A 14,480-nucleotide genomic window follows, 5' to 3' on the forward strand; every position below is an offset into this window, starting at 1 on the left:
ACGCACCTCTTATATGCTCTTAACAGCTTGCAGAATGACGATAGCAGGGCCCCTGTCACCAGGACAAAAAAATAGCCTAGCCGCATACCATATAAATGCGTGTAAGGTCTGCACTCTTATATGGGCCGCACCTTGTTTTCCCAAAGGAAATATATGTAAGGGCCGCACCCAAACTTTCCAGGACTCGTGTGGGAATGGCCTTCGAAATGCACACGCCGTGGCCTCCACGATCAGCTGCGGCTGCGGGCAACGGAGCACTTGATCGTGGAGGCGACGCATGTGCGCAGGAACTTCCAGGGTCCATATTCCGAGTTTGTGTCATAATAAAAAGTGTAGTGGAGTAGCTCCCACAAGCTTTGTTTTTATACAGATATTTCTTCAGGAGGCTGTACATGTTGCACGAAGGCCTGCTGCTGTCCGAGTCATTTTCATTTTTGCTGAGTCATTCTATGTGTGGTGTCTCCCTTTCCTTCCTAGTAGGTTGAGAGGGAAAGGGTAGAGGGGCAAGAAGTGAGATTGATTGATTGTAAAACATTTATTGCGTCGAGAGCAGGTTGCAGGAGACACATACTAGATGGCCGCCAGCCCATGGCTGGCGGCGACCTCATTGGCCCGCTCAATTGCCCGTACTTGAAGGTTAGGGTCCGAGCTGACCAGCACGGCCTCCCACCGCTCGGGAGAAGGGAGCTGTATCAACTCCGCCAGAGGCGGATCATTTGCGCAGTTCCAGAGAATGTGGTCGTATGTGGCCCTTTCACCACATTTATGGCAGGTTGGGTCGTACTGGCCAGGGTACATGAGGGCAAGCACTGCCGGATACAGAAAGGAGCGTGTTTGCAGTCGGCGCCAGGTAGCTTCCTGCACTTTTGTTAAAGACTTGTGGTGACGGGGATATGTGCGTCTCTCCAGCCTAAAGTGATGGGTGATGTCATGAAATGAGATCAACCTGTCCCTCATAAAATTCGGGCCGAAGGGCGCGCTTTCTGCCAGGTCGACGAAACCTCGGGCTTGTGCGTGAGCCGCCTCGTTCCCTGGATTAGACGAGTGGGCCGGGACCCAGATCAATTCAACGTCTCTAATTGGAAGGGGGGCGTTTCGAAGGATGCAGAGTGAGGTAGATGTGATACGGCCCCTCGCGAAATTGCGAATGGCTGTTTTGGAGTCGCTGAATATAATATCAGTACTCGTGTTCACTATAGCTAAAGCTATTGCCGCTTCCTCCGCCGTCTCGGAGGAGGTGGTTTCTGTTGACGTGGCTGCCAACGGGGCGCCGTTCCCGTTCACTGCAACCAGTGCAAACGCTTTTCTCTGGGTTTGCCATTTTTTCGCTGCGTCCACGTACGCCACATTGTCGTTCCGGCCGCATTTGGCGTGTAGGGCACGAGCCCTTGCTATGCGTCGGCCTTCGTGGTGTGCGGGGTGCATGTTCTTGGGTAGGGGTTTAATGAAAAGAGCTTTCCTGATGTGCTTGGGTAATTGCGTTTTCGAGTCCCTCTCTGGGAGTTGTTCGCACATCTTTAGTCTGTATAGGATGGCCCTTCCCGCGCTCGTACGAGTGAGTCATCCGAGCTGGGAAACGAGGTGCGCCTCGCCTCGCACAGCTCCGAGAGTGTGTTTTGTACCCCAAGGGCCAGCAACCTTTCCATGGACGTACTGTGCGGGAGCCCAAGGGCCGCCTTGTAGGCCTGCCGGATTGCAGCGTCGACCTTGTTCCTTTCCGCTAGTTGCAGTTGCAGGATCAGTTTTCAGGTGGTAGGTGGAGAGAGACAAATAAATAATGATAAATAGTAATTGGTTTTTTTTTGTGGAAAGGAAATGGCACAGTATGTGTCTCATATATGGTTGGACACCTGAACGGCGCCGTAAGGGAAGGGATAAAGGAGGGAGCGAAAGGAGACAAGAAGAAGAGGGAAGAAAGAGGAGGGAATAATTTCAATTTCGACCACGTGGGGATCTTTAACGTGCACTGACATCGCACAGCACACGGGCGCCTTAGTGTTTTGCCTCCATAAAAACGCAGCCGCCGCAGGCAAATCTTCCTAAACGCAGGCAAATCTTCCTAAACACCACATAGACGCTGACACCACCCGACCTTTTGGCTTTTAGGGCCCTCCTAATGCTACTGCATTAAAACTGGCTTTGGAGCAGTGAGCATCTTGCTACTTGAGTGTCCGTGGTTGGCCTCTGTGAATAGTTCGGACATGGGGTCACTGCACTCTGAAGCTACGACCAGTGCCCCACAACCGCTCAACAGTGTCTTAAGAGGAAGAGTTTTCATTTCCTGCAGGCCGCCCGCCCTGTATTGTGCCAACTGCTGGCTTCATGGCAGCTCAACGAAGAAGAAGAGCGTGAGAAAAAGGAACGAGAGCAGAGCCTTTTCCAGTACCGCACCCACGCGGGCGAGGAATGTCAAGATGTGCTGGACGAAAGACGGCGTCAGGCTTTGTTCCCCAGCTATGCCCAGGTGAGCTGATCTTGCCCAGAAAAAGGTCTTGCAGAAAGTGCAATATTGAAGGAGGGAACGCTGGGGCAATGCCATGACGGGTTCTAGTCGGCAAACAGTGGTGCCTGGGAAAAACCCCAAAAGTAGTGCCTTAAGAGCATGCAGCTTTCAGAGGTAAAACAGAAGCAGTTGGCTGTACCACCCATTGGTTGAGCAGGAATGAGTGCAGTCTTGAGCATCCCAGGCCACTCTCACATTTACTGTTTGTGTGGAGGAAGTCGGGCAGAGTTTGTAACTGCATTTCCGGGGGCTTGGCTTATGGAACTGCTCTTGGTCGCTAAGTACTGGAATCTCTTTCCTCCTTGTAGGTGTTTGAAGAGAGTGAAGATGGAGCCAAGCAGCCTGAGAATGTTGAACCTGCGCAAGCTTTTGCATTCAGTGGCAGTGAAGCATTGGAGGTGTGGCAGGCTCATAACCTGCTTGCTGATCCAAGTATGACAGCAGAGAAGGTTGACTGTCTGCGTGCTTTGATGATGCGTCATGAAGCACTGCGTAGCACTTTGCAGCAACATGGCCATCACCTGGGTGAGTGCTGGCTGGCTCTGCTGTGTCTACATATCCTTGGAGTTTGGTGTTCATACGTCGGTACCTTTCGTTTTCTTTTCTTTATCTTTGGATGATGTGCCCTTCTTTTGTCATCTCACAAACCTGTGTCTTCTTTCACCTTTTCCTGTAGTTGTCAGTCAGTGTTTATTTGAGTACTACTAAAAGTTTTAAAAGTTGGAGGTCACAGAACTGTTGTAACGACATCTAATGTTCACATCATTATTTCATCATGTACTTGTGAAGCCAATGTAATGGCGCAGCCATTTATGCCTCAAATGTGCACCTCAGAAGTGATCATGAGAAGCACATTTTTTTCCACTTATGAGACAATGTGCCCACCGTTATGAATATTGGCATTTTAGTTGAAAAATTACGAAAATGAATTTTCTTTCTTTTTGGAGAAGCTAAATTTTAATGGGAAACGAGGGCCTCAATATGCGGGGGGGGGGGGGGGGGGGGGGGGGGGGGGGGGGGGGGGGAATTCCTATTATTGGTGATATTGCAATGATTGTATGTATATGTATTTCTTCCTCCTGTTTTCAAAAGTATAATTAGTTTCAGTTAGTGCTATTATTTGGGGAATGTAACAAGTCCTATTAGGTTATTTATTACGGGTTGTTAAGACACTTTTCCTGAATATTTCTTGGTTCCAATTGAAACGGAGCTGTAGCTAAAGACCTGCTATGTGGAGCCATGCTGTTGATATTGTTATTGAGGCACATCATCGTTTTTATATAAAAATGCTCAGTTATGTTGAAACATCATAATTATGAAATATAATTAGGTGACATTATTGTTCACAAAATTTGATATGTTTGATTAACCCTTAAAAAAATAGCATAGCTCTATAGTTTAGTTCTTTTTGAATTCAGTGGCATAATATTAATTGAAATTGCATCACAAACTTCGTTTTGGCTAAAAACACGAAGTTGAGAAATTCGTATTTGAAGTGCACATGCCAGCCATTCGGAGGTCATTGTAGAGGCCTCAGAAAACAGCGGAATGCGGACGTTCTAAGAGGATTTCACAACAGTGAGTAATACCAGGATTTAGGGAAAAGCGCCAACTTTCGAACAAGATCATGATGGTGGCCAACAAGGATGCTGTTGCTGGAAGTGACGGACACAAAGTTCTGCCGCATTTCGTGCCACAATCGCCATTTTGATGCTTTGGAGGTGTCAAATGTAGACATTTAGTAGTTGGAGGTCGAATTATACCATGAGACTTTGTGGACAGGTACTTTAGAGTACAGTCGAGTCCACTTGTAACAACGTTCAAGTGCCACGAAATTTCATTGCTATAACCGATAATTGTTATAAACGGATTGCACAAAAAAAGCATAACAACTGCAAAGAGGGGTCACGGACGGCAAGTGACAAGCGAGCTCCGCCGAGGCATCGTTTTGCTGGCACCGAAAGGGGCATTGTAAAAAATACAAGAAGGTTGCTGCGGCTGCCTCTCAGCTTGAAAAATCTCTTAGTGCCAAAAAAAAAAAAAAACAACAAAGAAAACATGAAAACTTGAAAGCATTTAAATAGGGCAAAATAGCTTGCACTTCTCACTTCTTTGCTGAAACAAACCCGTAATCGGTGAGTTTCGACTGCTTTGCGGCAATCTTGCTGACATCGTTCTGGAGGGCATCCAAATGTTGGACAAGTCCGAGTGAAAGGTTTTTTTGCAAAAATGAAGTCCCGCAGGTACTCGATCATTTTTGAGGCCTCCTGATGAGAGACAACTTGTATAGGCTCCGGTTCATCTTCGTCATTGCTGCTGTCATCGTCTTACGCGCCGGTGACTGCTCCAACGATCGCCTCGTCAGTCAATTCTTCGTTTGTGGTGACTGCATCGTTGGCGTGCAAGAATTCTTCAAGCCCTTCCGCGTCGCTGTCATTACCGCGCACCGTAGACCAAAGTTCTGTAATCGCTCCATCGGCAGGAGTTTCGCGACACTCCGCGTCACTGATATACCTGGCGAAGCCCGCTTTTCAGAAGCAATTCATGACGGTGGAGGAGCTGACTTCTGCCCATGACCCAAAAATGAATTGAACAGCCTTCAGGAGCGAAATCTTAAAAGTCCGGAGCGGGTTGGCATTCACGCACAGCAATGTCCAGGTTAAGAGCAAGCCTGCTCGACACACGCCGGCGATACAATGCCTTGAAGCACGCAATCACGCCTGCGTCCATGGGCTGCAAGCCTGCAGTCGTGTTCGGCGGCAGGAAGAAAATTTTCCCATGCGACAGCTTCTGGGCTGTCTGGTGTGCAGTACAGTTATCAAGGACCAAAGCCACCTTCCTGCCTTCATGCTGCATCCGCTGATTGAACTCGCACAGCCACTCGCGGAAAGGTTCACGCGTCATCCACGCTTTCTTATTATGACGGTAACGAACCGGAATCCTCGCAGCACCATGGAAACAGCGGGGATTCCTACATTTTCCAATTACAAAGGCGGGGCACTTGTCGCTGCCGTCCATATTCGCACAGAGGAAAACGGTCGCCCGCAATTTGCTCTGCTTGCCGCCCTTACAGGGATCGCCTTTGAGTGCATGCGTCTTCGACAGAAGCGTTTGGAAGAATAACCCGGTCTCGTCACCATTGTACAAGTCCCGGTCTGCATATGCTTCGCGGATGTACGGCAGTGTCTCTTCCAACCACTTCCGTCTAGCGTCGACATCGAGCGACCCTGCCTCGCCTATGACTGCCTTGTAGACGATTCCGTGCCTCTCCTTGAAGCGCTGAATCCAGCCACCACCAGGCTGGAAATTGGTGTTTTGAAGGAGATACGCAAAGTGCTTCGCCTTCTCCGCTAAAATCGGGCCACTAATTGGCAAGCTCATAGCACGTGCGCTAAGGAACCACTGATACAGTGCCTCCTCCCCGTCTTTGTAGGCACCATGCCGATTCCTTTGTCCTCCGTAGCATGGCCAGCACTAGCATAGCATTCGTTTTCAGTCATCTTGAGCGCGTTGCGGATAATGGTTGAAACCGTCGGCTGTGACAGGCAGTACTTGCGTACAAAGTTGCACACTTTTTCACCACCTCGGTGCTCCCTCAAAATGTTCCGCTTCGTTTCCAAAGATATTGCCGTTCGCTTTCTCTTTTGCGGCAGTTGATCTGGTAGAGCCACGCTGGCCGCGCTTCCTGAAGGAGAATCGTCCATTGTTGAACGCTGCGGAGGAATCCGATGGGCTTGCAGAACCAGCAGGACCGAGGCCGGTGATGGCAGATGATAAAAACCACGCTGGCAACACACGTGCTTTGACGCTGTACGCTGCCTTCGGAACATGTGCAGCTCGTGAAGCAGGAGCCAAAGAAAGTGGGAAAGATGGGGCAGCCCACGCTGGAATGCCGTGACGCGTTTTCAACCGGCGGGGCACCCTCAGAATGGACAGCTCCCCACGCGGATATGAAAGCAACAAAAGGAAGCGCCTCTCTACCCTCTCCACCTCTACCCAGAGGAAAGTGCCCGTCTTTTCTCCTCCTCCGAGTCATACAAGCCTCTCCGGCTCACCCCATGCACCTCGCCTCGTATGCGTCGTCTGTGGCCGCTGTGGCCGCTGTGCGGGCGGCTCCGCATACGCGCGCGCGTTTTTTGCGCCGTAAGTGTAGTTTGGCTGGCGTGGTAGCTGCGTTTGCGAGTTTTTTTCTTTGAGGGTTGGGTCCAAATGACTACATTTAATTGTTATAACCAACAATCTAGTATGATAGCATTGTTATAAGCAGTTTATTTTACCATAGAACACATTGCAAAGGTGACGGTGCCGCGGCTGTCCATTGCTATATCCGATATATTGTTAAAAGCGGTATTGTTATAAGTTGGTTTGACTGTATATTGAACCTGACTATGCCGGCTTTGAAAAATCGAAATTTCTTAATTTTTTTACTATGTCAAGAGTCGAACCTTCTCTTAAACAGCTGTGCATTAAAAGGTAGTGAGGTGCAGTTATGCTGTACATGTGGGCAAAAGTCAGTTGCAAACTACAAACAATTTTTGAAGATCAGTTTGCTCCAACTGGTGCCTAAGGATATAATTACGCCTTTCAAGAACCACATGTCAGATATATTTCTTAACTGCAAATAGGTGAACAAACGTTTATGCAGACGCAACACTGGATGTGACCCTGCAAGGCTACCACCTTGTCTCTTGCCGGTCTCTTGAAGCTGGCTTGGGCACTGCTTCAGAGCAGCCAGTACCCCTGATGAGTGACACGGCAGCAAAGAAAGATGTCCATGTCACCAACCAAATTGACCTGTACCACGATGCTTACCTGCAAGAGACGTCCTTGTGCGAGGGCCCGTTGACGTTCCTGCTGACACGAATTCAGGATCTCCTAATGGAGTTCCCTGGACACCCAGGACTCGTTAAGGTATACACTTGTACTTACAGCAATCAATGCGCTTTCTGTGTTGCCCCTAGAAATCTGCATTTAATGTCTGGTGGGAGTAATAAACTCGCAGCAGCCTTGACTGGACGTTTGGTGTCCGCACAGTGAAGTCAGTTGTGAGCAACATTTGACAGATGATGCCTTTGTGCCACCCTCCTTTGTGTCACGCTTATGCAGTGCGAAGTGAGGCAAACCGCAACAACGTGAACGCAGTCCCCCTTTCCTCCTATTTTTAAGTCCAGTGTTTGTTTTCTTTTTCTTTTTTTTTTGAAGTGTACTAACCCACCCAACTGAGTGGCTTTGCATGCATTCTGGCCCTCTTCATTTATCTTTTATTCGTGCACTTCTGTGTCTGTTTTGGCTTTCTTCATGTAGCTCTGATTTGTGCACTTCTGTATCTGTTTGCATTACTTTAAGGTAAGGGTTTTTGTGGCATTCTTGAATATTTAGGGGGGAAAAAACTTTGTGCATTTGCTCTTTTGAAATTCCTTGTTTTTACAGTTGAAACAAGTGTGCAGCCGTGTGCTGGGCCTCCCTGTGTCATCACCAGTGATGAAAGTGCTTCAGGGACTGGAAATAGTTCTGGCTTTGGGAGAGGTATGGCTTTAAAGCACAGTAATGAGAATTAGCACAATTTATAGTGCCAGTTTTTCAATTTGGAGGAAGCATGTTATGCATAGCCTAGGCGCAGATAGATGGAAGAGTGTTGGGAACAGTGGAATTTCTGCACATTTTCACGCTGGCGGGAGTGAAACACGAAGAAGCATATGCTGTACTTTTCTACTTTGCAGCAAGATGCTGCTTTACAGTCGGCTTATGAATGCCGTATTTATTCGCATAATGAATCCACTTTTTTTTTCTAGAAAATGTGACAATAATATAGCGGGAGGGGTTTGGTAGTTTTTATTGCGATAGTTGAAATTTCATAAGTCCGCCCGCTGACCTGCCCGTCTGCCCATGTGTCCATCCATCGTCAACAAAGGCATGTAGTCAGCCACTTTTGTGTTGGCAGTGTTTAGCATCGTTCGCTTCGAAAGGTGTTTTCTGTATCACGGTGTGGTCCAATGATTTTGTGATCCAATATCAAATTCTCAAAAAACGCCTATGAGTTCGATATAATGTGTAAATCAGTATAAAAATAGCAGCAAACTTAATTACTTACAAACACATTAAGATGGAAAAAGTGTATTTCTGTGATAGCTGCTTACTACGCACAGATTACTGAGCGAAATACTAGTCGTGAATATTTTTGTTTCTTATTGCCTCGGAGAGAACACACTGTTCAGTATTATCAATGGACTCTGATCAGCTGAGATCGCAGCCTTCTATGAACGCACAATAGCGACGAACCATGCTGAGTGCACAGAGCACGTCAAAGCACATGGGCACAGGTTCTCTCAAAACCTCGGCTCAATTTGCATCAGTGGTATCCTGGTCTTCCATGACATCGGCAATAATGTCTTTGTCTGCAAGTTCTCCCGCAGTCTCCCATGGAGACAGTCACCTACGGTTGCCCCATCACAAATAGTACAAGGAAATTCGGGACAACTGGTTCTGCAAATTATCAACACATGACGGCTTCAATGAGCTCTCCCGACAAAAAATTTGCTCCACCTTTTCCGGGAAAGCAGAGACCAGAATGTTGAAAGTAATTTTGTATAGTTTCGTTTTTCTGACCTTTTCTACAACTAACCTTCACCACACGGATTATCCCATGGTGTAATGGCCAAAGCACTGACATAGTGTTGAATGGTAGGAAGCAAAGTGCCATGCTGCTGAAACTAGTAGTGCAGCGGTGGGCACAGCCGTTGTCTACGATGAGGCAGACTTTGTGATTTTGGCCTACCAGGTCATCGTTCCAAGGGTGCAGCCATGTGGCAAAATGTTTGCAGGTCATCCATGCTGAAAGCGCGTTCTGTAAGCATCGCGCAGACTTGCTTTTTCCGCCGGGTCTCTTTACCCACTTTAGCCTGAATGTCAGCCTTGTTCTTCAACATGATGCTCAGCACGCTTCTCAGAATCTTGTAAACTGCAGAGACATTGGATTTCTTCTCACTTCGTTCAGCTTGATTGATAATTTTGAGTTTCATGGAAAAGGGGAGGTTCTACCGTTTCGCAACTGCCATTGTGCACACGCAGATATACAAGAGTGAAGTGTCCTAATTTTCGATACACTTGCTTTGACAGTGTACTTATGACAATCATGCCAAGTACAGCTGCACATGATCTAGCAAACGTTGTCTTACCCACTGGTCCATTGGCAGGGTGCATGGTTTCTCTTTTCTTTTTCTGTACGCTTTGGTTCGGATGCCTGAACTCAAGGCTTGATTTGTACTTTCATTGTTTAAGCAGCCAGTAGCCTGCTAGCGCTTTTTGTATGTCTCTCTGCAGGAGTGGGAAAGTGGAGCTCACAGGAAAATCTCCATTGCCCCTGAGCTGAATGCTGTCACACAGCTGGTACTACGGTGGCGAAAAATGGAGCTTCAGTAAGTGCTTTGAATGTTGCTAGTTGGAAAGCTACTGTCTCAGGCCTTCTGACCTGCTGTGGTGACCAAGTCATTTGGCATTAGGCTGCTGAGCCCAAGGTTTCGAGGTCGAATTCCAGGTGTAGTGGCAGCAATTAAGTGTAGGCACAGAGCAGACATGCCCATGTGCTGTTCTATGTCAGCAGACGTCAGAAAACTCCAGGTGACTGAAAACAATTCGGATTCAATTAATAATGATTGTCTCTATAGTGAAGCAGTCTGCTTTTGAACAACTACAGTATGATTAATCCCAGATTAAAGTGGGTGAAGGAAAGTTGTAGTTAGAGGCATGCACCGATTTATGTGCTCGGGGAACCCAAAAAGCAATCCAAGAAACTCAAGTGCTCCATGGAACCGAGTTTGAGAACCATCTTTATTGTTGGAACCCTCCCTTTGGCTCAGCATTGGCTAGCACTCAATGCATGCTCAGACACCCGAATTTTCTGCCCTATTTAACCCTTACGTACACTTGTACCTATTTGAGGCGTTCATGACAGTCTGCGTCACCTCTTAACATGCTGCAGCTCTTGCTGCTTCAAGCGGTTACCACTGCTGTTCATTTGTATGAGCCTACTTAGGTGAAAATGTGGCAGTATTATCCTTTAGCTGCCAGAAAAGTGCTGCAATGTGGTGAAGGGTGTATTGTTTTCGGGCTGAACTGACCAGAGTAGTTCAGTACCCGCAATGAGCATTTGCATGTAATTTTAGTCGATGATCAGTTATCTGTTGCTGTGCTGCCGCCTTGCTGACATTGTTTGTGGGGGCATTCAGATTTGTCACAATGACCGTTTTCTAATAGTGCCTAGTTAGAGAGCCGCCGCGGTGGCTGAGTGGTTATGGCACTCGGCTGCCGGGCCCGAAAGATGCGAGTTCAATCCCGGCCGCGGCGGTCGAATTTCGGTGGTGGCGAAGTTCTAGAGGCCCGTGTGCTGTGCGATGTCAGTGCACGTAAAAGAACCCCAGGTGGTCGAAATTTCCGGAGCCCTTCACTACGTCGTCCCCTATAGCCTGAGTCGCTTTGGGACGGTAAACCCCCATAAACCGATAAACCATCAAGTTATGCACGGGCTGCCACAGTACTGTTCCGATATGCGGAGTGGCTCGTTGCCATGTATCACATCGTGGAACCAGCAGAATGGGTTTTCAGCGCACCACATGTCTCTTCAGTACCACAGGTTCACTGTAAAAACTTGGGCTTGTGCAACGGGCTTAAATGGGTTTCTTACTGTTTTCTTTTATAAATGTGCTCACGTATTGCTTCTCTGACTTGCTCCCATGTTCCTGTACTTTTCAGCAACTGGTCCCAGTGCCTAGATGCAGTCCATAAAAAAGTGAAGGAAACCAGTGCTCGCTGGTGGTTCTTCCTATATCAGCTTCTGGCTGCTCCTGTGCAGGTACAGTTCATGTGCTGTTCACGAGCTGCATTCATGAGATCCATTGTTGTGTCTGCTAATCTATTGTTGTAGAAGTAGGAAGAAAATTTTTAAATGTGTGGAAGGCTTACGAAAAGAAGTGGCCTGGTTGTATACTGATGGCTGTGATGACTTTATTCTCTCAGTCATTTAGTGATAGCACATTGTTTTGTGTTGTGTGATGGGCCCACCAAACACATGGACCAATGTTTTGACAAGTTCAGGAATGCAGACAGGGAAGAACAGGCCTACACAGTTTCTACAGTGTTAATTAATCTTTTACTGCTGAAAGCAGGGTGGCAGTTGACATTGCCTTTACTATCACATCAGGCTGCTATCACAATTGCCACTCAGCACTGAGCGGAGGATAGTAGCCGCAGTATATGCAGTCAAACCTCGATATAACAAACACAGATATTACGAATTATTGGCTGTATCGAACTTTTCATAAATATTTCTGACAAATGCATGCAATTTCTACTCTATATATCGAACACGGTTGGCCATGAAACGGATGTATCGAACCCCTCAGCGCCAAGCTGTGCACGTTCGAATGCAGGCAGCAGGCTTCGCCGCACTGCACAAATGACTGGTGGTGATGCGGCAAGTGTGCGCCAAGGTTTGCACTTTTATCTCGCACTTGCCAACAGCGGCGTACGGGTTGCAGTCCGGCAGTCAGCACGCGTTCACGCCTCTGGAAGCAGTGCCCTGGAAGCAGCAGCGCAGTAACAATCCTTCGTTCATGTCTGCTGTCGTGAAGGTGGTGAAAATGGCGATAGCTTTCTCTCTGACGTACCGCTTTCCGCGAGACAAGGTCGCGATGTGGGGAAGCCACTGTAGCCGATGCTTAAAGGGACACTGAGGAGAACCCTATCAAAATTTTTTTGTTAGCAATATCTGATAGTTAGGCATTTCATGGCTTTGTTGACGCTTGTCCGGGAGCAAAAGATGCATTTATTTCAAAGAAATTTGGATTCGAAGCTGAAAATTTTTTTCCCGCCGCTCTGATTCAAACTCGAGAACTCTTATGACGACACGGAGAACTCTTATGACGACACAGAACGGAGTGACGTGAAACGTGACGTAAACGGAGGCTCCGTGATTTCTGGCGGCTAGCGGTGCGGTCTAGCAGCTGCCGAAATGAAAGCTACCGCCGCCGCACGTTGAAGGCATCTATCGGGGGTCGCCACCGTCGCTTCGTTTACGTTTGCACCGGTGTCTTGCCAGCGTTACGATGGATCCCGTTCCCGAACCCGACGACGTAGTTCTCGCAAAAAACTCTGGCCTGCCTTTCAGCGACTTCAGCCCCACAGAGCGTGCGATGCTTTTGAGGGAGCACGGTTAGGTTAGGCGCCGGCGGGTGGTTTCCCCCTTCCTCAGAGAGCAGCCGTTGCAAACTAAATATCATAACCCCAGTGCAGGGAGTCACGAGGGGTGTGTTGCGCCCATCGGAGGCTGGCCGGAGCTTTGGGGCCAACGGATTGTGATTCCTTGAACGGAGCGGTTGCACGGCGCAGCAGGCAGCGTCGAGGTCTCCCACGGTTGCAAGGGCCAAGTTATTTATTTTTTGCCACAAAAAACAAATGGGTGCTCGAGGGCGGTCGCGTTTAAAGTCGGCGGCTTGAAACCAAAGCCGGCGCGCGACTGTTCAACGGCTTCAGCTAGATCCAACGGGTCCACTGGATCTGGCTCTCTTGCCAACTTGCATGTACCTTCAGATATGTACTGTGAATGGATTAAAATAGCCGAGCTCGAAAAGAACAGCTCCGCCCAGCTGACGCAGCTATTGAATATAACGCGCACATCGCCACGGAGCCAAATCAGTCTGGCCGGGCCGGCGGCGGCTGGTGCACTCGGCGCGAAATAGATACATGTTCCAATCTCCCTGCCAATGCGGTCAGAGTGCGCCGAAGCCGCCGAACGCGTTGGCGGTCAAGCGCAGTAGGGTCCCGCTTTGACCGACGTGACTTCGCCGTGCCGTGCACGCGCCTCGCCGCAGCATAAACGCGCCTTAACAGGGCCTGTGCTTAACCGCTAACCAACGTATTCAGCGGCGGCATCCATGGGAGCCACTGAAACCCACCGCCCACTCACTAAATAAAAGAAAAGTCCCGTGCCGAGGTTCGGAATCGAACCAGGGCCTTCGGCGTTTGAAGCGGAAGCGCTACTGCTCCGCCACGACGGCTCAAGTTACAGTCGTCAATAAAGGCGCATCTAGTGAATGCACTCTTCTGATGCAGAAATCTCCGCGCTTTTGCTAAGTATATCCTGGCCTAACAGAGCTAGGCCATCAGCAATTTTTCTGAACTGCTTTGTACCTTGTCTCCCATCCCTAATAAACGATTTCCGTTAAGTAGTTTGAAGTTGACTGGCACAGCCGGGAATGTTTCGCCGGGCAAGCGTGCGAATACACAAGTGCTGCCTTGTACGATCACCGACCATCGTGCCATCATAGCTTTTCATCGACCATGGCGATCATCTGACAAGCCTTAACAGGTTCCTTCAAAGGTTAACTAGCACTTGAAGGGGCACTTGGAGTTCCTCTGCTGTTCGGCGCTTGTAAATCGAAGCGTGTCAAAAACAAAACCACGGGGCACGCAAAGCTCATAGACGCGAAGTGCCATAACAAATCGAAACTCTCCTGGCCGCCTGTGGCGCCGCCAAGCATCCGTTTTCTTTGCTTCCAACATTCAGGTTGTCTTTTGCCTGCCTTCGTTGTGTGATAAAAGTGCATTATTGGTTCTAAAACAAAACTTACTTCAATATTGATCTGCGCAACCTACCTTTGTCAGCCTCAGAGATTTGCGAAACCAAGTAGGATGGAAAATTCCTCCAAGGTGGCGCCTCTTGTCCTATGGCGTCACCACGCTTGTACTTGTGAGATTGCCTGTGGTGGCGATACCTGTATTTTGGTTCTTGCTATTTTCTACCTTACAAGAGCTTTGTTTTCAGTAAGAGTGGCGTTTTTGTGATCAGGAGCTGGTATTCTATCGTTACAAGCCAACTTCAATTTCTCCTCAGTGTCCCTTAACTTGCGCTTGAGTGCTGTGTGGGGAAGCCAACCTAACTGGCGCTCGGCTTTTTGTGGTTTTCGGAATATCCGCGAGCGCC

The 14,480-nt window shown here is 48.4% G+C and overlaps 1 protein-coding gene across 1 annotated transcript in view; it reads left to right on the plus strand.

Moving 5' to 3' along the window:
• The window catches only part of LOC144098391 (midasin), a 215,597-nt gene that overhangs the window by 153,903 nt on the left and 47,214 nt on the right, over positions 1-14,480 (plus strand). Inside the window, exons 51-56 of the mRNA XM_077630990.1 lie at positions 2,288-2,464; positions 2,812-3,028; positions 7,149-7,414; positions 7,934-8,029; positions 9,824-9,918; positions 11,252-11,351. Coding sequence (XP_077487116.1) covers positions 2,288-2,464; positions 2,812-3,028; positions 7,149-7,414; positions 7,934-8,029; positions 9,824-9,918; positions 11,252-11,351 — 951 coding nt within the window. The remainder of the gene's footprint in view (positions 1-2,287; positions 2,465-2,811; positions 3,029-7,148; positions 7,415-7,933; positions 8,030-9,823; positions 9,919-11,251; positions 11,352-14,480) is intronic.

The sequence above is a fragment of the Amblyomma americanum genome, chromosome 7, assembly GCF_052857255.1.
Source record: "Amblyomma americanum isolate KBUSLIRL-KWMA chromosome 7, ASM5285725v1, whole genome shotgun sequence".
Classification (NCBI taxonomy): Eukaryota; Metazoa; Arthropoda; class Arachnida; order Ixodida; family Ixodidae; genus Amblyomma; species Amblyomma americanum.